Here is a 22,230-nt window from a genome sequence, read left to right on the forward strand (position 1 = left end):
TTCTTACTTTCATGCAATCTCCTGTACCCTAAAATTGATTCCAAATGTCCAAAATCTTTGTCATGAGAGAATCTAGGCACCTTGAAATTCCCCTTTGACCACAAATAGCAAGTGCGGGCAATTTGTCGTTGACGACTGCAATTCTGGATCACCCCGCCCCGCCTTCACCTAAACTCTGAACAGTCCAAGCGCATGCGAGGAGGATACAACTTTGTGGGGAACAATATATCGACGAATGAGTTCACGATTTTTGACGTTTTTCGCCAAATGAGCTTGAATAACAAGAGTTGTTACTTTTTCAAAAATCTATCCCTACCTCAATCTCCCTTTGTTCGTTCACTTTTTCCCCTAATATCACGTTTTTCACATGCTGGAATGCAACTATTGATCTAAATGTCCAAGATGATTTCCATAACCACCACCACCATGCTCGCCAACAGTCTATTATAGAACCCCACGACAGTATGTTTCAGCCAATAGTAGTCTTCCTACCACGTGTTCAATGGTTCAGTTACCGACGAAATCGAACCATGTCACTCGTGAGCTATTTGATGAGTTGAGTGTTGAGTTTACTTTGAAGTGGAATGTTTCTCAAGAATGCTATGATTGCTATGGTCGAGGAGGGCAGTGTGTTAGTCACAATTCGAATAAATTCAAGTGCAACGAAGAAGGTAACTATAATTTGCTAATTTTTTGTCATTTGTGTTAAATATTAAGAGCTTTTTTGTTTGTCTTACCAACACGCTAATATTTGATAAAGCCGATATCTTGTGTTTTTCTTTCACGTGTTTAAATTGCTTGGATGAAATTAGTATCTAGTATCATACTTCCTCCTTTCCATAATAGTAGAGTCATTTTGACATTTTAGTACGTTTCATAGTAGTAGAGTCATTTCATTTTTAGTAAAAGTCAACATATTTCTTTTCACTTAGTTTACTTTCTCTTACTTTATTCTCTTTTTATCTCTTTACCTTTTTTCTTTCCTACTTTATTCTTCCTTTACTTAACCCACTTAACATAATTTTCCTTAATCTCCGTGCCGAAAAGAAATGTCTCCACTACTATGGAACGTGGGGTGTATGTTGTTAGATTTTACGAGAGTTAGGTTAGGGATAATGCCAAATGGTTTCAATTCCACAAAAGTTGGAATAGTACCCGACCAACAAAGATAATAGTGGTTTCGCTTCAGAACCGTTGGCTTTGGGCAAATTTTCGTTGGGGTTTTACCGTTTTCCTATTGAAAACGAGGTTTCAATGTTTTTTTTCATTTTTTTTGAATTTTGGGGCAAAACTGGCGGGTAGAATTCCAAATTCTAGATTTGGAACTCAACCAGTAAAACCGATATGCCGGTTTAGCCATGAGACACAATTTCATTTCCAAAATCGAAATTGCCGATTTGGTCCTATTTTAGTTAGCGGTCGGCTTTGAACAAGACATTCCTAGGAAGCGTATCTGATACATGATGGTGTGATAAATTAAACCCTTACGAAGGTCTATCGACCATCCCAAACTCAAATGGTAATACAAAAAGTCATTATGTATTTAAGTTAATTTCTTATTAGTTCTCATTAGAGTTTAGACCTTAGGTCGAATTAAGCCAACTCTGGAAATATATTGGGCCTGAAACGCATTGCCCAACGAAATTAGCCCAAATGTATGTTCTTTTCCAGACAGGCCTCTGAAATTCTGAGGCCCAAATATACAATTCTAGCCCAGCCCAACCAAACTGTCCCAGACCAGTCTTTTCCAACCCATCTATATACTATCCGACAATTCCGTGCAATAGGCGAGTCAATTACGTACTTTTCCTATTTTATTTTGACTATCATAAATTGAAAAGAATGTTCAAATCAGTCTTATTTTCATTATATAGAAACTTTTTTTTTGCCATTTTTTCTCTTCCACTTATCTATTTTATTTCTTTCTCTTTTTTTACTTCTTTATTATTTTCATTCTTTCTCTTTTTTTTACTTCTTTATTGCTCACTAAAATTTGCTCTTCCATGAGACTATTTTTTGTTGATGAGGAAAATATTTTATTTATATATAACTTACTTATAAATTAAGAATATGACGCTGACTAGACTGGATAATACTTTCATTTTTTTCCAACTCAATTAAAATACCATGAAAGCAATGCCCACAATTGGCATAAAGTTTAGTCTCTGTATTCCATTTCCATCACAAATTTCCAACTCCAGTCAAACAGCGTGTTAGACAAAGTCAAGCACATTTATTACACAAATAAGGCACCAATTATAAAATAAGGAGCCAAACATAATTCGTTTTTAAAAAAATGGCTCCTCCAATAAAAAACCACATCATCTTCCTCCTCCTCCGACTCCTCTTTCTGATCAAAGCTGATTCAAAATGCCAAAAATCCTACATCTGCAGAAATTTCACCCTCGAATTCCCCTTCACCGATATAAATCACTCCAAATGCGGATTATTCCCAGTCAATTGCAGCCTCCCTCACAAAAATCCGTTAATCTACCTGCGAGAATTTCCTATGGATCTGCTTGGGAAAGTTTCAGACAACAAATTTCTGATCCACGATTCCGTTCTAGCAAACTACTTCAACTGGAGAAGCTGCAACTCCTTCTCAAACGTAACGCTACCAAAATCTCCTTTGGTCTCGTTTTCCTACTCTCCTAATCTCACCACCTTCAACTGCTTCAATCCGAGTCCAACAGTTGTAGATTACTTCAAGCACTACGAGAATAAAAGCTGCGATATATTAGAGATTTATTACAAGCGAGAAGCGACTGTAGTAAGTGATGATGTTCTACCAGGATCGGGATGTACAATGAATCAAATGCCGATTAGGTCTGGGCAAGGATTTTCTGGTGAGGTGTTTGATTTGTTTAGTCCGAATTTCACTCTAGAGTGGAATTTGTCTGAAGATTGTTATGAATGTTATAAGCGAGGAGGGCAGTGTCTCACTAACGAAAGCAATCGGTTTTACTGCAAACGAGGTAATGTTTCATCTTGATTGTTTAGATATAAGAAGATTATTTTATACTCCTACTAGTTATTGTTAGACTAATCTTCACTTTAGTCTAATTAAATAAATGATTATAGTTCCGGACCGGTGTCCATTTTATTTTGCAAAGTCACAAATTCCAGCTTTAGGCTGACTGGACCGCAGGTAAGCCCGGAACCAGATTAGCGATTCGGTTTGGAACTATAACCAGATAAGCGGGGAATTATTTTGCCGATTTCCGGTTCAAATCTAGAACCGCAAATAAAGTTGTGGCCTTGTTGGTTCGGTTAGAGCATCCACAATTGTGCCAGTCCCGGCGGACGTCCGGCCGGCGTGCCGGAGTTCCGCTCGTGACGTCCGCCATTGTGCAGCGGTGACGCGGATACGGACGTCCGCTGCGGGCACCGGAGTTCCGCGGCGTTCCCGGGACGTCCGTCGTGACGTCTTTGTGGACGTCCGCCATTGCGTTGACTCCACGGACGTCCCGATTATTTTATTTTTTTTTTTATTATTGTGGGAAGTCCGTTGGGATGTCCTTGGGGATGTCCGCCACTGTGCAGTGGGATGTCCTTATGACGTGGCAATGCAGTGGAAAGTCCTTATGACGTGACAGAAGGTGTTTTTGGGATACCCGCCGGGACATCCGCACCACTGTAGGTGCTCTTATGGTTCCACTCCATACGGAATCGAAACCGCTATGAAATCAAATATATACCTAAAAACCTTGAAAATGATTTTTTAAATAATGTGAAATCGTCAAAATTGGTCTTAAGTTGGCTGATAGTTGTGACGTGCGACTATTAAGTCAATAACAAAATTAAGTACTACATCCATTTGTAATTTTTGCAAATGTGGGTTAAAATTATTTTATTGCTTTATTTTAATAATAATATTTAAATAAAATAGTACTACTAATTATGTCAGCGAGTATAGTGCACTATTTTCAATTACTAAATTGAAAATTTTGGTCACATCAATTCCATGCATATCTTATGGTTTTGTATTTTATGTGGAAAGAGTGCGGCCGACCTAAACAAATTTTCAACCAAGTTGCTATCGCCAATAACTATAAGAGAGAAAAGGCAACTTTGTACATAAACTAATGTTTGAATCAAGACTAGAAAATACTAGTCTTAATAGACCAATTCAAAGTGTTAATCATACATTCATACTAGAAGTTAAAATGTCGAATATTATAATTAGCTAGGGTATTTTCTTCATGTAGTTTCTAGGTAAAAAACAATCACCAAGTCAATTACCTTGACGGATGGAGTCAATGACTTGATTAATCAATGATACCTTTATTTAACAGAACTTGATTAAACTTAAACCACTTTTAATCAAACAATCAATCAATCAATCAAGAGAGAGAATGGTAGTTGTTAGCAAAGATGTGCTAATCTTGTTATTGTGCCTTCTTCGTCTTCTACCTCAATCTCATTCCAAATGCAAAGAATCCTACTCTTGTAGAAATTTCACCCTCCGGTTTCCGTTCACCGATATCCGTGATCCTGGGTGCGGATTGTTCGCCGTTGGCGGCTGCGATTCAACCACTCAAGAAGAGCATCCACGGTTACAGATAGGAGCTTCAACCTCAGCCAAATACATCCTAAACCAGCCATCAAAAAACGAATTCATTATCCTTGATTTCTTGCTTCAGACATTATTGGAATCACCAAGATGCTTCTCTTACATGAACGTGTCTCTGCCTCAATCTCCCTCGGTTTCGTTCACATTCTCCCCCAACATCACGTTTTTCGCGTGCTTCAATAAGAGTAGCAACGAGGAAATACAGGAGTATTTCGAAAGCTATAGGAGGGAAGAGTGTGATGCCTCCACTCTGTACTATAAAATTCCGGCAACTGAGAGTCATAACGGGGCGATTCCTCGTGAATGTTCCTTGACTCAGTTGCCTGTGAAGTCTGATGAGAACTCGACTCAACTGTCAGAGATGTTGACGTCTAGTTTCACTTTGGAGTGGAGTGTGTCGGAAGATTGTGATAGATGCTACCGGGGAGGGGGCCAGTGTCTTGCAGACAACCGGAACCAGTTCTACTGCGAAAAAACAGGTATTTTGTTATGCCTCAATCTCAGAATCAATCACACACCGCGAAAAACTGAAGACACAATAGTTTACGTCGTAAGATCTGCATCCACACGAGAGATGCTCGTGTTTCACTAAGAATAAAGAGCGAGAGTACTAGTTAAACATCATACTAACTAATGCTAAAAGTAATATGTTATCTATCTATAGCTTATCGCACGAGCTACTGCCTGCTATCACACTCTCTTCGCTAAGTTTCAGTAGCAATCGTTGCTACTGAAACCTTTACTAATGAACTCCTTCCTCTGAAGAAGTCATTGAGCAAAGACTTTCTACTGAAAGTAGTTTCTTGTGATGTACACGCATATATTACTGAGAAACACACTTCTGCCTACCCGTAGTGAAGAAACAGGACATCCTTCTAGAAGCTTCCGCGGCCGGTCTAGTTAGTTAGCTGCAACTCCTCGCTGTATCTCGCTATTCCGTGAGTCACACCTCATAATCGTACCTATTTTATCTGCCAATTATGAGAGAGAGAGAGAATCAGCCAGTTGTTCTTCATGAAATTTGCCTTTGATTAGGCTGCAATTAATGAAAAATTAAGATAATATCCGTGATATATCTAGACCTTGCTGCTTAGTGCTTACAGACTGAATTTCGTAGCCGTAAAAGTATGAGACTCTGTTTTTGTTTAGCCTAAAATAGATATTCTTTCCTCTCATCTTTTCTTTGATGTTGAAAGAGTTGGCCTTTGTGCTCACATTTTCAACAGAAGTTGCTATCAGATCAGAAAAAAATAGGTGGCCTCAAATAGAGCTATGAACTGGCTAGATAATTGAATTCGTATTATGTGGAACATACCGGGTGTAAAAGATGTTGATGGTGCTCGTTCTGGTTCTCGTTCCCTCTGCTTGTTCACATTACCGATTAGGCCGGTCTTGGGGTTGGACGGGGTTCGGATGGGACAAGAGAGGAATGGTGGAGTGTAGGTAAATGCTAGTCAAATGAAGTGTGAAAGAGGGAACTTAGTTAGAAGAATATCTATGTTAGAAGTTAGAAGGAAGACCAAGTCTATCAGCGTGATGAATGGAGCCAACGACTTGATGGAGTCATGTTTCAACATATCAGTATTTAACACAACTCATCCAACACAAGACTTCACAAGTAGAGAGAGAGAGAGGATGGCTCTTGGCAAGTATGTAATGCTGCTGCTATGCCATCTTCTTCTTCTTCTTCTACTCAAAGCTCATTCCAAATGCCCCAAATCCTACCCCTGTGGAAACTTTACTCTTCAATTTCCCTTCACCGTTAGTAATGATCCCCACTGCGGATTGTATCTAGTTGATGGCTGTGATTCTGCAGAGGGAACTCCAACATTACGCACACGAGCTCCATATCAAATTCTACGAAAGACATCCACAAATGCATTCCTAATTCACGACAGAGAGATTCAAGAATCACTGGACTCATCCAAGTGTTATACTTTCATTCATCCGCATCTGCTCGAGTCTCCTTTCGTTTCATTTACATTCTCTCCTAACATCACCTTCTTCACATGCTACAATCAAACTGCCCGACCGAAAATCCAAGATTATTTCCAAAGTTATCGCAGGTCACGCTGTCAAACCGCTACTATCTACTACAAACCTCCCCCAGCTCATCAGGATCGTGCTCTGCCTACTCCTCCAGATTGTGTATTCAGTCGACTACCTTACAAGTCCGGCAACATCTCAGCTGATCCATTACATCTCCTAACTGCTGATTTCACTCTAGAGTGGAGTGTTCATCAAGATTGTTACGAATGCCACCATGGAGGAGGACAGTGTTATAGTGACAACCAGCAGCAGTTCTACTGCCGCAAAAAAGGTACTTTCTTTTGCTAATTGCAATATTAGACTGAAAGACCACGCCATATTAGACTCGAACTTCAATAGCCTTAGGCATTAACCACTCTACTGTTTGGCCAGTACACACAGCAGCTGCTGCTTTACACAATGAATTGGTAGTACTAATGGTATCATCTACTTGCATTCTATTAAAAACTATATGTAGATTACGAGACTCTCTCTTGATTAGACCACTTCAAAAACATCTTTAGTTAATCAATAAACCAATGATGAATTTGGGACAAGTTTAACCTTAAGTCTTCCCATTCCTAGTCAACTGTTCCGTGTATCTCAGTAGTATCAACGACTTGATGAACTGGAACAGTAAACACGAGTCAATTAAACAAGCCACAAATTCTACTTTATCTTACACCCCTTCTCATCTACTAGACGGAAATTGAAATCATGCCCTCTTTACTCTCATTCCTCTTCTGATTCTTCTATAATCTTCTTCTTCTACCAAATTTAGTAGCTTCCAAATGCCCAGAATCCTTCCAGTGTGGAGATCATTTCCCCCTCAAATTTCCATATACCGACAACAGATGATGATTCTGCAGCAAACGAGAGAAGTATTCCTGCGAATTGCCTATAGATTCTAGTAAAGGAGATGCCCACCAATTGTTTGATATATTGACTGCTGAGTTTTTTATAGAGTGGAATGTTTCCGAAGCTTGTTTTAACTGTTTCCATCAAGGAGGGCAGTGCCTTCATAACAGCATGAATCAATTCATCCGTAAAAAAAGGTACAATTAGGTGAATTCATTCGTTGATTATTTAAATTTGGAGAATTGTAGGAAGAGTCAATCAAGATAAGAAATTTGTGTAGTATAAGAGTATAGATTGTAGAATGGGATTTTTTGCTTGACCAATTCGATTAAATTTAAGATTTTTTTTCTTGGTAGACTTATATTACTTGTATTTAGTTGGTTGTTCACTAGAAATTGATTACGCAAAAATACAAGATTATGTATAATCTTTTTTTTTGAAGAAAGATTATGTATAATCTTGAAAGGGTGAAAAAGGACAGGACAAAACGGCGCCGTTTGGCGACAATGATTGCTGACCAATTAGGAATCTTCTTGCCAAGACTGATTCAACCTTCAACCACCACAGATTAACTAACTTTTTTGTTAGAAAAAATAAAAAGAAAATAAACATCTTTCCTACGAAATTTATTTTCCAAAGTCCATTAACGTGTTTGATTAGAACAATTGAATTGTCACAACTAAAAACTAACAAAAGTAGATCAAAACACATTTCTCTGACAAAACATTCATTTTCTCTTACATGGATACCACCACTCTCTTGCTCTTTTTCTTCTTCCCTTTACATCTTCATCTCTTCAAATCGGCTGATTCAAAATGCCCAGATTCCTTAAAGTGTGGAGATCACACTCTCAACTTCCCATTAACAAGAGCTGATGATCCCGATTGCGGATTGATCGCCGTTGATGGCTGTGATTCGGATGATCAAGTATCCATTTAGGTGGTGAAAATCTTGGTTACTCTATTATAGAGTACAATTCACCAAACAAAATCTTGATTCATGATCCTCAGCTTGAATATCAATTGCTTAACAAAAGCTGCTTTTCTTTCATGAATCAGTCCTTGCTTCGATCTCCATCAATTTCAGTGTCATTCTGTCCTAATCTCACCTTGTTCCCCTGCAAAACTGAACCTACTAATATGTCTAAATTTGATGATTACTTCGAAAACTATAGCAAGATAGAGTGTCTCTACACCGTGTACTATAAAATCCCATCATCCGATGGTGCTCTTTCCGAGCAAATTGAACCTCCTGAAGGATGTTGGTTAGTACAGCTGCCTATGAGGTCTAATCGAAACTCGAATGATTTGTTCAGTGTGATATCTGCTGATTTTACTCTAGAATGGGAGGTTTCTGATGAATGTGTTAGTTGTTGCAATGTAGGAGGGCAGTGTCTCACTGCCAACAATAACACATTCTACTGCAAACGAGGTATCGTTTGTTCTGTGTCTGGAAATTTTCGGCTCTAACCCGAATAAATTGACTGTCTCTGTGTTCTCTACATTTCTAAATCCATGCCTTGTTGTGTTGTTTGCATCAAATTTTTTGGCATTAATCTAACTACCAGAAATGGTGATTTCTTTGTTTAAATTCTGTTGCAGAAAATAAGTCAAGGAAGATATTATTAGCTACATGTAAGCTAACTCTCTCTTTCTCCGCACATTGATTAAAAGCATACAAATTCGGTAATTTATGTAACTTGATTTGTTCTTGATTTATGATAATCAGTGATACCTGGATCTGCTCTGTTGCTTGCCTGCGCCTTATATATTTGGCTGCGAAAGAAAAAGAAGGTCGGATCCTACCTTCTTTCAAGAAACCTATCTTATGATCCCTCCTCGAAATCGGATATAGAAGACGGAAGCTTCAACTTCGGCATTCCCATCTTCTCGTACAACGAGCTCGTCGAGGCCACTGGCAATTTCGACCCTTCAAAAGAGCTCGGTGACGGAGGCTTCGGCACCGTCTACTACGGTAACCACACAACTCATCTCAAAAAAGGGTTATTAATTAGACTAAAAGTCCAAATTTAGTCCCGAACATTTGCTCCAAAAAAATTATTTATCCTACATATTAAGTGCGTTAGCTTTTGGTCAAATTTAACCAGGCAAGCTCCAAGACGGCCGAGAAGTCGCGATCAAGCGACTCTACGAGCACAACTACCGACGAGTGGAGCAGTTCTTGAACGAGATCAAGATCCTCACGAGCCTCCGCCACCCGAACCTTGTCTCGCTCTATGGATGCACCTCGCGGCGCAGCCGCGAGCTCCTCCTCGTGTACGAGTACATCCCCAACGGCACCGTGGCGGACCACCTCCACGGCAAGCGCGCGGCATCGGCGCCCCTCACGTGGCCGATGCGGATGACCATTGCGAGGGAGACGGCCACCGCGCTCGCCTACCTACACAAGTCGGACATCATCCACCGCGACGTCAAGACGAACAACATCCTGCTCGACGTGAACTTCTCCGTTAAGGTCGCGGATTTCGGCCTCTCGCGCCTCTTCCCGACCGACGTGACGCACATCTCCACGGCGCCCCAGGGCACCCCGGGTTACGTGGACCCGGAGTACCACCAGTGCTACCAGCTCACGGACAAGAGCGACGTGTACAGCTTCGGAGTCGTGCTGATCGAGCTGATCTCGTCCATGCCGGCTGTCGACATAAGCCGGCATAAGCACGAGATCAACCTGGCCAACCTTGCCGTGAGCAAGATCCAGAAATGCGCGTTCGACGAGCTGATCGACCCGGCGACCGGGTACAACTCCGACGCGGAGGTGACAAGGATGACGACGACGGTGGCGGAGCTGGCGTTCCGGTGCCTGCAGCTGGATAAGGACATGAGGCCGACGATGGTGGAGGTGGTGGCGTTCCTCCACGACATAGAGAGCGGAGGGGACGGCGATTTCGAGGGGACGAAGGGGAATTTGGGCGGGAAGATACCGCCGTCGCCGGAGACGGATGAGGTGGTGCTGTTGAAGAGTAGGATTTATCGGTCGTCGCCGACGGCGGTGACGGACACGTGGATTAGTAGCACCTCGACGACGGCGAGTTCGGTTGGGTGATTCTTGATGTTGTTGGTGTGGACTTACAACATCAAGAATCACACTTCTGGTAGAGATGAGATGGTGTATGTGTGTTTGTTTGTGTGAGTGAGTGAGTAAGAATGGTTTATATATTCTTCCTTTATTCTATGTGTATTTTTCTTGTCTATTTTTGAGCAATTGGCAGCGGGAATGTGCATATAATGAAAGAGAGCTAGCTAGTAGTATTTCCTTTGCAATTGGTGGTGGCGATGTGATTATTTTTTGCTACTAGCATATGTTATTGATGTATATGTCGGAAATGTAAGTCCATCCATGACTCCGGCAATGGGATAGCCGAGCGCCCGAGCCAATGGATATGGACTTATTACAAATTTAAGTCAAATTAAATTATCGGCGGCTTATCCTTTTTGGAAATGAATCTCACAATTTACTGACACTAATTCCAATACTTTTTTTTTCTGTATCTTACTTTAAAAATTTTATACATATTTAAATTCATACCATTTCAAAGTTTCTATTTTTAATAAATAGGAACATACGATAATAGATTTTGCATAATTTATATTTATAAAAAAAGGGTCGAAGAAAAGGAGTAAAGCCAAAGACTGAAAAGTCATGACTCGTCTCAGACGTTAACGCAACTGACAGTTCTCATTGACTATTGATATGCTTTACCAAGTCTTGGTCTTCGTCTTCGTCTTCGTCTTCATCACTCCACCATCTTATACGCAATACATCGAACATGTTGTGTACAAACACAAATTCACACCATGAAGCTTCCCAACTATCTGATTCTCTCTCTACTCCACTTTCTCATCATCATCACTACTGCTTCATACGGTTCCAAATGCCTACAATCCCACCCTTGGGGAAACCTCACATTTCCGTGCACCGATTTCCAAAAACCAGAATGCGGATTATTCAGGGTTCATGGCTACAATACTCCACATTCAGATCGAAAAATTCAACTAGAATATGAAGGTCCTCTTTTTGATCTGATTCGTATTTCCGGGGACATCATATCAATTCACGATCCCAAGCTGGCAAAGCTCTTGAGCGAACAGAGATATTCCGATCACAGAAATTTACTTCTCCCTCAATCTCTGCTCACACCTGATGAGTTTACACTTATGTTTAATGTTTCTTCTAATTGTTTTGAATGTTACTTTGGCGGAGGGCAGCGTTTTAGTAACTCCTTTGACGAGTTCTACTGTAATAAAGGTATCGTTTCATATGGTCTCTCTTCATCTACAATTAAATCTATTTGCAAGCTTTTTTTTTTAGAATTACACATGAACGAATTCATGAATCCGAGATGAACGAATCACATTCAATTAATGTTGTTGTTAATGGTGTTTATTCTGATTTGAACCATTTTCTGTTTCTTGTACATATATCTTCATCTCAATTCTCTCATAATTATTTTTTCCTATGGTGTGACATGTGTGCAGACAGACACAGAAATAAGGTGGTGCTGATAGTAGGTAAAGTATTATACACGTTCTTTTCTGTTTAGCATTTTTAGATCTAAACCACTAGTTATTTTGCTGTTACTCAGCTATATCTGCAGGTGGACTATTGTTTCTTCTATGCTTGTTGGTCTCCTACATGATCTGGCTGTTGAAGAGAAGGGCCCGTAGGGGGGGCTACCTTCGCGCCTCTAAAATGTCTCTCGAGACCTCAAAATCGGACATCAATGGTGCAAGCTCCTTCTTTGGCATCCCCATCTTCTCTTACACAGAGCTCGAAGCAGCCACCAACATCTTCGATCCTTCTAGAGAGCTCGGTGATGGAGGTTTCGGGACAGTATACTATGGTAAGAAATCAACATTCAAGTAGTTTAATGAATACAACTAGTAATAATCTAGTTGTAGATTGGTTGCGAAATCAACGTTTTGTGTATCAGGGAAGCTACAAGATGGGAGGGAAGTCGCGATAAAGCGCCTCTACGAGCAGAACTGCAGAAGAATGGAGCAGTTCATGAACGAGATCGAAATTCTTACGAGTTTAAGGCACCCGAATCTTGTCTGTCTGTATGGCTGCACTTCTAGGAGAAGCCGGGAGCTTCTGCTCGTGTACGAGTACGTCTCCAACGGCACTGTGGCTGATCATCTGCACGGCCAGAAAGCCGACGTAGCGCCCCTCCCATGGCCTACTCGGATGAGGATTGCCGTTGAAACTGCAACCGCGTTGGCTTATCTCCACAAGTCGGACATAATCCACCGCGATGTCAAGACAGACAACATATTACTCGATGAAAACTATCACGTCAAAGTGGCTGATTTTGGGCTGTCGAGGCTGTTCCCGAACAATGCGAGTCATATCTCAACTGTCCCCGGAGGGACCCCAGGGTACATCGACCCCGAGTACCATATGTGCTACCAAGTGACAGATAAGAGCGACGTCTACAGCTTCGGTGTTGTCCTCGCTGAGCTCATTTCGTCAATGCCAGCTGTGGATATAGGCAGGCGGACAGATGAGATCAACTTGGCCAACTTGGCGCTGACGAGGATACAGAGGGGTGCGTTTCATGAGCTGGCCGATCCGTCTCTCGGGTATAACCTCAATGCTGAAGTCACCGAGATGGTTACCTCAGTCGCGGAGATAGCGTTCCAGTGCCTGCAGCTCGAGAAGGAGATGAGGCCATCCATGGCTGAGGTGTTGGCTCTTCTCAAAGATATATCTAACTGAAAAAGGTTATGTTAGAGAAAGAGATTACTTTTGCAGGAAATGGTTTATAGTACTTCATAGTGTGAGAAGAATAGCTTAGGAGACTAGGAAAAATTTATGTTCTTGTAAAGAGATTTTTGTATATTAATGAACTTCTGCAAAAATTCAAAAATTCAAAAAAGATCAATAAAAACTCACTTGGGATTTCTGAAACATTACAAGACAACCAATATGTCTAATACATCCAACAATGGTATACATACAACAAACAGAAACTTGCAGTTTGCTTTTTATTGACAACAAAATTGAAGGTGAAAATTCAGCTTTTGGTAAAACAAAATAGGTGAGCTAATGCCTAGCAGTGAGCTTATGATCTGTATTATCCAAAGGAATAATAGTTCTTTCTTTAGATGGGTTTACAGATTGGTCTGAATCATCTTCTTTTCCGGAGCTAGTCGATCCCTTTGGAGAATTGGCTCCAGAATCAGGTTTGGGGTGAGGTTTCGGATGCTGCTTCTCCTTTGGAGGCGATAGTTGCAGCAAAAATCTGTGTATCATCTCGTAACTGGTGAATGTAATCACTGCAGATGGAGTTGTTCGTAGGAGATTTGTACCACAGCCACGATAGAACCCGGCTATCCCTTCCTGTCTGAAAACTTTCTTGATGCAATCAACGACACCAGAATACTTTGGCTGAGAGTCCCGCACTTGACCTTGCTCTTGCAGCCTCGAACGGATAACCTAGAGAAAGTTTGAGGATTCATAAAATATGTATGTTTTCCTCTTTTTTGACTAGATGAATGTGTAATATTAAGATAATGGAAGGAAACCATACCTCATGAGGATAAGTTAATAGAGAGGCGACGACCTTTGAAGATGAGGAGGCAATTGCCAGTTCCCCGGGGTTGAGCTCGTTATCGCTTTTATTCCCTTCCAAATAAAGAAACAAAAGGATAACGAATATGGTTTCAGTTGTTATCCCGTTTATTACCTTCCAAATATGGAAACACAAAGATAACGAATATGCATTCAGTTATATAGTTCCACGCATCTAATGAGAAACCTCGGCTCTAGTGATGTATATTAACACAGAACGTGTGCACTAGAACATCAGAAGAAGCCAGAAACGAAGTGGAAATGTGTTGTCGTACCTCGTTTAGCTAAGGAGAATTTCATTCTTTCATACGCAGGGAACTGAATAGCCACGTGACTAATTCCAGCCAACGAAGGCAGAAGACCACTGTACAACAAAAGGAGAATTAAATGCCAATTTACAACGTGAACCCGGAAATTTTGCTCGGCCCTTCTCAGTGGTAGATAATTGTTCAAATTTTTGTGCGTTCAAGCACGAACTAACCTGTACCATCCTCGGAATCCTTCTTCACGGGCAATTCGACTCAAAGCCGAAAATATATTCTTGTAAGGAACTACACCTTGCCTCATTCCTTGTGTCTAAGAACAGAGATGAAGTCCAAGTTAGTTTCTAGATGAATATATAAGTCCAAAAGCCAATACAATAAGTGATGCAGTTCACAATGGAATCACAAGATTTATAAAATACAAATTACATGTCGTCACGAATGTGGAATAAGAAGTATTAATCCCAGATATCTGCCCCAACAATTCCCCATCCCCCACCAACTAATATAAAGCATCCAATTTTATAAACAACATTCCAACCTACTTGAAGTCGGGTCTTAACAACCCACAAAGGATTTGTTGCGATAGATGTTGCAGCACCAGCTCCTGCGGCAGCTACCATGTTTGAACTAATTGAAAGCTGGTCGCTGTTGTTGCTGCCCTCTGTATAATTGCAAAATATATGTAAGATCATTCCAAAATAGAATTCTTTACATTCTTTACGTACAGCAATTTCTGAAGCTGTATGAGACATACCATATGTATGTAGTAGCTCTTTAAGATGCCCATAAACCGTGAAGTATACCTGCAATGATCAATGAGAGATTGTCAATTTTCCTCAAAGATGAAAATTTGTATAAACAGCAGCAACGAGGTATATCATTTTTGCAAGTCAGCGGACGAGTATTAAATAAATAGATACATAATCTGATTCAAACATGTGAAGTGTCATCTTCTTAAAAGACAAAATGATATGGAAAGATCATGGTCAAAGAAAACAAGGACAATAAAATATTAATATCAAATATACAAAAAAGTAGGAAATGAGATTCTAAATCACTACTACTGCTATTGAGTAGAATTTCACAGACATGTATCATGTAGTGAAACTGAATTCGTATAAAGGAGGATGAACAAGTACTCCTAGAAAACTGCTTCAGCCATAAATTAAGTCACCATGTGCTTCTAATGGTCATCATAACAAATATGAATCTATTAAATCAGCATCACTAATATAGCCAAAAACAATAGTGAATTATTGTTACAAAAATGAAACAGGCGAATTCTATGATTGAAAGACACCACTCACAGCCCAATTTGGAAGTAATGCCGTCAAAGTTGGCGTTAGGCCACGGTAAAGTCCCCTCAAACCTTCGGTTCGAACAATATTTTGCAGGCTCACAATGATCACACTACCTAAATTTCACCACAAAAAAAACACATCATAAGCTAATTAAGCAGAGCTGATCTTAGTACGTTAGTACTATAAGTTAACCTTTTCAAACAAAACCTAAAAATCACAAGAGTTCGAACCTTTACGACCAGAGGGCTGCATTTCAGGGAGGCCATGGACTTGAAGCCTCGTCTTGATCACATCCAAGGGGCACACGAATGTAGCTGCTATTGCCCCTAAAAATTCAATCAAGCACAACAATTAACACCAAATCCATCAATCATCACCAGATCAAACACAAAAAACACAAATTCGAATTTCAGCGAGTGTAATTAATGAAACAATTACCTGCAGAGGCACCGGCGGAGGCGTCAAAAATAGCCTCCTTCGCGCTCCGGTGGTCGCACGGCGCGGCGGCGACCATTTTCTAGGGTTTACTCCGACGAACAAAAAAATGAGCTATGAGGTATCCAATCAACCTTCGCAAAATTCCACCTTCAGCTACAAATACGCATACATGTCGAAATTAAACATATATAAGGAGAAATGGAGGTTGAATTGGAGCGTTGTTGACACTCCAGTTGAAAGGAATTGGTATGCGTTTGCGACCGAAATTGACCGTGTTTGAAGGGAATGCAATTGGAATTTCTAGGGTTTTTCTTCTTCAGTTGGTATTTTGACGCGAATCGAGAGTGGGATCCATTGAAGCAATGCTCTCGGGAAATTATGGAAAGGAAATTACTGCTAATCACAGCAAAGTCTCACAATTTTAGGGGAAAAATCAATTTTTTGCATCTGGATTTTCCAAGCGGGAATCAGAATCTATTTATCTTGTTACATAGTGCAGAATATCTGGATTTGTCTTTTTTAAAAACTCACTTTTTTATTTTTTTTAATTGAATTAAATCTCACTTTCTAGGATATGAATGTATATCATCTGAGCCGAGCCGAATATTGGCCGGTTCGATTGAGGATTCGTGGAGAAACTCGATTAATGAGTTCTCAAACAAGCTTGCAAATTTAAATAATAGGTCAAGTTCGATTCATTTGCTATCTCATTGAGTATTGGACAATTTTTTTTATGAAATTAATTCTTGCTTTCTAGTTAAAAAATATACTCGAGATTCAATTTAGAATTGTAGATGAGGCAGATTGTAGATGGGGCATGAACCGAACCGAATGTTAGCGGGCCCGATTGAAGATTCATGAACAAAATTACTAATTAATAAGTTTTTAATTCCAATGAACAAAAAGTTCGGCTCATTTGCACTGTGATTAAGCTATGGGTGGATAGAGCCTTGAATTCTATTTAGATGGGGAAATATGAGTAAAATTTGATTTTGATGATTTGACAAGGAGCATATATAAGAATTTTGATAAAATAAAGTTACAAATTAAAGATTAAAATAGCATAAAGAATTAATTTTTGAGGTGGGGCATTTGGGGAATGGATCCCATGATGTGCTCCCCACCACAGCAGGGTGATGTGCTCTCACAGCACATTAAAAAAAGCAAAATATAATGAATATTTTATTTTATTAATATTTTAATGTGATGTGAGAGCACAACACTCCTGCTGTGGTGGGGAGCATAGAAGGGGATCCATTCCGGGGGGCATTTGTGCCAATGTAGATTTCAAGTAGCTTCGTTCTGTTCGGATAAGTTTTTTTTTTTTTTTTTTTTTCCGATATGAGCTTCGATTAGTTGTATTCGTTTACAAACCTAGTTCATTTTCATAATGTTTAATTTTTTTTTAGTATTTGTAGATATATTTCATAACTAAAACAAATAAATTCTTTAAATCTTTTTGTAGCTACTATATAATGCAAAGTGAGGAAGAAAAGAGTCATTTAAACATAAGGTAGTAAGTTCTCACCAATAAGTTGTAGCGCAGTAGGCAGCGTGGAGCTGTGGTGATTTTGAGGTCACGAGTTCAAACTCCGTCACCCGCTACAAAACTTTCGACCTTAATCCGCAAATCCTATCGAGCAGGAGTAGTCGGATTCCGCCAAAGACATTCTGTGCACATATAGTCAAACCCAAAAATTAGTAAGTTTTCATAGAGTTTAATGTATAAAATTTGGCATGAGTATTTTAAGTTTAAGTAAGGATTTACTTTCTACGGAGTATAATATGCTTTTATTTGTATGAATAAAGTTTGCTATACTTCTGAAAATATTAAAACAAATAATTTAGATGATTTAATTAGCCCATTTACAATGTAATTGGGCCCTACATTTCCAACAAAGGCCCAATATTAATGAACTATTTGGGCTTACTTAGCGCCGTACAGCTAAAAATGAGTTGACAAAAATAAAGGAAAATAAAAAATAAAAATAAAAAGGGGAAAAGGAAAGTGAGCTGAATGCAGCTGTTCCTTTACATACCAATATAACTACAATTGTTGATTAATATGTTTCCAAAATTATATATGATCAAAACTAGGATATGACACAAACTTATTAATCTCAAATTTAATTAATTAAATAATAGCTTCACCGCCACCTGTCACACAAAACCTCAAAATGTTTTACTCTGCAAATGATATCTTTGGTAGCCTGTATTGCTGATTTGTATTCACTTATAAAGATAAACAATTCTCATTACTCAACACGTTAATTTTGATTGTGGAATGTTTTTTCTGTTTCATTAAGAAATTAAAAATTGGTTCTTGATGATTGGAGGGGCCTTGCACTTACAGTTCATTCCTTGTCATCAATCCGCGTTTGGTCCATTTCCATGTGAATTTCACTTCATATTCATTCAATTTTTCTTGTGGATTTGTTTGATTTTCCAGTCACCATCAGATCCCTCTGCATATTGCCACTCTCTTTTGCTGAATTAAAGAAAAAAACACAGTGCACACACTGGAAGTCTTCCTGTCTTCTCTTTAGGTAATCCCAAGTTTCCTTTCTTGTTGGAATCTTTTAATCATTTCCTCTTCAATTCATTGCTGTGTTGTTGGGATCTGAGATCTTATTTTGACAGTGTTGTGTATTTGGCCACAATTTGTGATTGCAGGTGAAGAGGTTCTGAATTTGAAGGGGTTTTGTTTCTCTGCTGAAAAGATTGGATTTTGTTGAAGTGGGGTTGGAGATATAGTGTTTATCTCTTTGTGGGTGTTTTGGGTTTTTATTGTTTTTGGTTTGTGTGTGTGAATTTCACTTTTCTTGGAGAAAAAAAGTGAAAAATGGCTGTGGAGATTGAAGTTGAGTCTTGTTTAGTGGATATGATGGTGGGGATCGGGGTGATTCGAATGTTATCTGCGATTTGAAGAAGGTTTGAAGTTCGGTTAATTATTTGAGCTCGAAGATAAAGAGCTGTGGGATTTAGTTATGGGGTCGAGGGTGGATAGATATGAAGACCATGATCTTGTGCCATTAGCTGCACTGATCAATAGGGAGCTGAGGAATGAGAAAATGGAGAGGCCCACGGTGAGATATGGCTCTGCAGCTCAGTCGAGGAAAGGGGAGGATTATTTCTTGATGAAGACTTGCCAGAGAGTTGCTGGAAATCCATCAACGTCGTTCTCTGTTTTTGGAGTATGTGATCCATTTATTTGTCTCAGTTTTATGAAGTGATGATTGTGTTTGGTCACTTGCTTTTGTTTTATTGAGCAAAATCTGTTTGAGATTCTGTATGTTGGAGAATCTAATATCGTTGATTCGTTGTGTCCTAATATAGAGGTTGTCGGTGAAACTTAGGGTCTATTAGATCAGTTTGATTGATGATTCTTGAAAAAGATCTTTCCATAAATGATTGGATTTTGTATATTGGGAGTTCTATCATTTGTAGATTTGGTGTGTCGGCGAATTTACTATCTTTGATTCGTTGCGTGTACTAAAAGGTTGTCAGGTGCAACATAGGGTCTATTAACTCAGTTTTGGAGTTTTGCTGATGATTTTGAAAAAAACCTTTTTGTATAATTGGAGATATTCTATCAATATGTGGATTTGGTGTGTTGGAGAATTTTACTATCTTTCATTCGTTGCGTCCAATAAAAGGTTGTCGATGCAAGTTATAGGTCAATTAGCTCAGTTTTGGAGTTTTGCTGATGATTCTTGAATAAAATCTTTTAATAGATTATTGGCTTTGTTTGATGAGATTTAATCTATCGATTTGTAGATCTTTGATGGGCATAATGGGAGTGCAGCTGCAATATTTTCGAGAGACCATTTGTTGAACTACGTGTTAAATGCCATGCCTCGTAGACTTGGACGGGATGAGTGGCTACATGCTTTACCTAGAGCTTTGGTTGCCGGCTTTGTGAAAACCGACAAGGAATTCCAAGCCAAAGGCACGGATTGTATACCTTTTTACTGATTTTTTTAATCTTTTTTAACTGATTTTTTGACCTGTCGAAGACATTTTTATGTGCTTAAATAATGAAGCTCGTCCCTCTGCAGGAAAGACTTCTGGAACTACAGCTACATTTGTGATTATTGACGGGTGGACAGTTACTGTCGCATCTGTTGGAGATTCGCGCTGCATTTTAGATGCTCAGGGTGCCGGTGTTTCCATCTTGACCGTTGATCATAGACTTGAAGAAAATGCGGAGGAGTTAGTTCGTTTTCTCCGAGTGTAATGTTAATTTCTTGCTTTTCGTATACTTCTCTCACTGAAAATCCGTTCGCTTTCTAAACTTACAGAAGAGAGCGTGTCACAGCCAGTGGAGGCGAAGTGGGGAGGCTTAGCATTTTTGGCGGGACTGAGGTATGATCCACGTCCGTATATTCTAGAAAGCCTCGTTATTGGATTGAGGGAAATAGTAATTTTCTCGCCTTAATTGCCTCTTCAGATTGGTCCTCTTCGTTGTTGGCCAGGCGGTTTGTGTCTTTCTCGATCAATTGGTGACATGGATGTGGGAGAATTTATCGTTCCAATACCGTATGTGAAGCAAGTAAAGGTAGCTTTTATACCTCTTTAGTACTTTCTTGTTTTAGCATGACAAATTTCTTTTCGAAACGACTGACTTTGTTTGTTTACATGAAGCTATCAAGTAAAGGTGGAAGGCTGATAATCGCCTCTGATGGCGTCTGGGATGCATTGTCATCAGAAGTGGCTGCAAAATCGTGCCATGGATTGCCTGCAGAGCTTGCTGCTCGTCTAGTGGTGAAGGTACCGATTACCGAACTCATAAAAGGCCTTCGTCTTTAGTTTACACAAATCTTCTCTTTTTGGCTATACGACAAAGAAAATTGTTAGTTTTACCATAAAGAGATGATTCGTGTAAATCTCGATTTACATGAATATTTTCATCTTCATCATAAGCCCTTTATGGCATTCCATTATCTCATTACATCAAAACGGTATTGTATAGGAAACGTTGAGGGCACGTGGGCTCAAGGATGACACGACTTGCATAGTCGTCGATATAATTCCTCCGGACAACAACAAACTGCCGCCTTCTCCCCCGTCCGAGAAACACAACAAGCTCAAGGCCTTGTTTTTCAGGAAAAAATCTTGGAAATCCAACAAATTAGCAAAGAAGCTATCCGCGATGGGTATCGTTGAAGAACTATTCGAAGAAGGATCAGCAATGCTTGCTGAAAGGTCAGTATACAGCCTAAAAACCCGTTTCCTTACCGTATAGTTGAGTTAATATGGGTTTCCGAAGGATTAGATGGTCAAACGAGTTCAAAATTGTTCAATCCATCAAATCATGTGATGGTTAGCATATCAAAATTATCTTGGTATTTTGCGTGAATTATCATACAATAGAAAGAAAGTTGTCGTTTAGAAATTTCGAACTCAAAATTTAGAAAATTTAGTATCCATCTAATTTTTATTTTTTTTCTGCGTCCGCCCCTGATTGGAAATGCGTAGACCTTGTAAAATAGGGTCAATAATACTATTAATATGTGAAGTTGTACAAAATCTTGATCTTATTTATTCAAAAATGGCAGGCTTGGAAATGATGAGCCGACTGCGCAGACGGGCGGTCTTTTTACGTGCGCCGTTTGCCAAGCTGACCTGGCGCCGAACGAGGGAGTCTCGGTTCATGCAGGCTCGATATTCTCGGTGAGTTCGAAGCCATGGCAAGGCCCGTTCCTCTGCTCCGACTGCCGGGATAAGAAGGATGCGATGGAAGGGAAGAGACCAAGTGGAGTTAGAGTAGTATAGGTTAGCTCATCTTGTTCAATTGCTGCCATTCTTTTGTTCTCTCGTTGCTGCTCCTTCTATTGCTCTTCCTTAATTAGGTGATTGTTTTGGATATCGACTATTGAAATCGATAATATTTTGTGTAGTTAATTCATTGTTTAAATAGGAAAAAAAACGAGTGCATTCTTTTGTTAACATATTGGAAATGAAATTCGGTGGTTACTGATTAGTATTTATAATAAATAAATTTAAAGATTTCCTTCCATTTTCAGTCGTGGTATGCATATGGTTTAGAATTCAGGATTTTAAATGGAAATTCTCCAATTTTTGGTGTTTTTTTGTCCTATTTTATTTTGCACTCAATCTATTCGACATAAGTCCCAATAGAGTTTGTGCTGCCTAAACCTGTTCGATGAAACTT

General features: G+C 39.5%; 4 protein-coding genes across 7 annotated transcripts; 3 read left to right on the forward strand and 1 right to left on the reverse strand.

Moving 5' to 3' along the window:
- Positions 1-2,270: 2,270 nt before the first annotated feature.
- Positions 2,271-10,740, forward strand: LOC121779621 (LEAF RUST 10 DISEASE-RESISTANCE LOCUS RECEPTOR-LIKE PROTEIN KINASE-like 1.1). 4 transcript variants are annotated; one of them, XM_042176972.1, is made up of 4 exons: positions 2,271-2,975; positions 9,061-9,093; positions 9,188-9,433; positions 9,567-10,740. In XM_042176972.1, exons 1-4 carry the CDS (start codon positions 2,297-2,299, stop codon positions 10,520-10,522), a joined length of 1,914 nt encoding a protein of 637 aa, XP_042032906.1. In that variant the 5' UTR covers positions 2,271-2,296; the 3' UTR covers positions 10,523-10,740. The 4 variants fall into 4 exon arrangements, with proteins under 4 accessions (XP_042032906.1, XP_042032905.1, XP_042032904.1 ...); XM_042176971.1 differs by lacking the exon at positions 2,271-2,975 and adding an exon at positions 3,526-5,052; XM_042176970.1 differs by lacking the exon at positions 2,271-2,975 and adding an exon at positions 5,069-6,893.
- A 353-nt stretch (positions 10,741-11,093) lies between these two features.
- On the forward strand, positions 11,094-13,338 carry LOC121779622 (LEAF RUST 10 DISEASE-RESISTANCE LOCUS RECEPTOR-LIKE PROTEIN KINASE-like 1.1). Its single transcript, XM_042176974.1, has 4 exons — positions 11,094-11,725; positions 11,956-11,988; positions 12,063-12,320; positions 12,411-13,338. Exons 1-4 carry the CDS (start codon positions 11,275-11,277, stop codon positions 13,193-13,195), a joined length of 1,527 nt encoding a protein of 508 aa, XP_042032908.1. The 5' UTR covers positions 11,094-11,274; the 3' UTR covers positions 13,196-13,338.
- Positions 13,339-16,546, reverse strand: LOC121779623 (nicotinamide adenine dinucleotide transporter 1, chloroplastic-like). Its single transcript, XM_042176975.1, has 9 exons — positions 16,056-16,546; positions 15,848-15,943; positions 15,624-15,730; positions 15,071-15,119; positions 14,859-14,977; positions 14,532-14,626; positions 14,326-14,414; positions 14,010-14,104; positions 13,339-13,915 (listed from the first exon to the last, which is right to left on the reverse strand). The coding sequence occupies exons 1-9, from the start codon at positions 16,129-16,131 to the stop codon at positions 13,523-13,525; spliced, it is 1,119 nt and encodes a 372-aa protein (XP_042032909.1). The 5' UTR covers positions 16,132-16,546; the 3' UTR covers positions 13,339-13,522.
- Positions 16,547-18,208: 1,662 nt separating this feature from the next.
- LOC121779935 (probable protein phosphatase 2C 15) lies at positions 18,209-22,031 on the forward strand. The gene is made up of 9 exons (XM_042177413.1): positions 18,209-18,601; positions 18,729-19,249; positions 19,833-20,004; positions 20,114-20,267; positions 20,357-20,420; positions 20,506-20,613; positions 20,700-20,825; positions 21,028-21,260; positions 21,614-22,031. Exons 2-9 carry the CDS (start codon positions 19,043-19,045, stop codon positions 21,828-21,830), a joined length of 1,281 nt encoding a protein of 426 aa, XP_042033347.1. The 5' UTR covers positions 18,209-18,601; positions 18,729-19,042; the 3' UTR covers positions 21,831-22,031.
- The last annotated feature ends 199 nt before the right edge of the window (positions 22,032-22,230 follow it).

Source organism: Salvia splendens, chromosome 19 (genome assembly GCF_004379255.2).
Source record: "Salvia splendens isolate huo1 chromosome 19, SspV2, whole genome shotgun sequence".
Lineage (NCBI taxonomy): Eukaryota > Viridiplantae > Streptophyta > Magnoliopsida > Lamiales > Lamiaceae > Salvia > Salvia splendens.

Bases quoted from the DNA above. Each gene is read 5' to 3' on its own strand.
- LOC121779622 (XM_042176974.1), top strand. From the start codon at position 11,275: ATGAAGCTTCCCAACTATCTGATTCTCTCTCTACTCCACTTTCTCATC. The intron at 11,726-11,955 runs GTATCGTTTCAT...ACATGTGTGCAG, and splicing joins CGAGTTCTACTGTAATAAAG to ACAGACACAGAAATAAGGTG. The intron at 11,989-12,062 runs GTAAAGTATTAT...GCTGTTACTCAG, and splicing joins TAAGGTGGTGCTGATAGTAG to CTATATCTGCAGGTGGACTA.
- LOC121779935 (XM_042177413.1), top strand. From the start codon at position 19,043: ATGGGGTCGAGGGTGGATAGATATGAAGACCATGATCTTGTGCCATTA. The intron at 19,250-19,832 runs GTATGTGATCCA...ATCGATTTGTAG, and splicing joins CGTCGTTCTCTGTTTTTGGA to ATCTTTGATGGGCATAATGG. The intron at 20,614-20,699 runs GTAGCTTTTATA...GTTTACATGAAG, and splicing joins CGTATGTGAAGCAAGTAAAG to CTATCAAGTAAAGGTGGAAG.
- LOC121779621 (XM_042176970.1), top strand. From the start codon at position 6,032: ATGAAGTGTGAAAGAGGGAACTTAGTTAGAAGAATATCTATGTTAGAA. The intron at 6,894-9,060 runs GTACTTTCTTTT...ATTCTGTTGCAG, and splicing joins GTTCTACTGCCGCAAAAAAG to AAAATAAGTCAAGGAAGATA. The intron at 9,434-9,566 runs GTAACCACACAA...AAATTTAACCAG, and splicing joins CTTCGGCACCGTCTACTACG to GCAAGCTCCAAGACGGCCGA.
- LOC121779623 (XM_042176975.1), bottom strand. From the start codon at position 16,131: ATGGTCGCCGCCGCGCCGTGCGACCACCGGAGCGCGAAGGAGGCTATT. The intron at 14,978-15,070 runs GTATGTCTCATA...GCAATTATACAG, and splicing joins AGAGCTACTACATACATATG to AGGGCAGCAACAACAGCGAC. The intron at 14,415-14,531 runs GTTAGTTCGTGC...TTTGTTGTACAG, and splicing joins GGATTCCGAGGATGGTACAG to TGGTCTTCTGCCTTCGTTGG.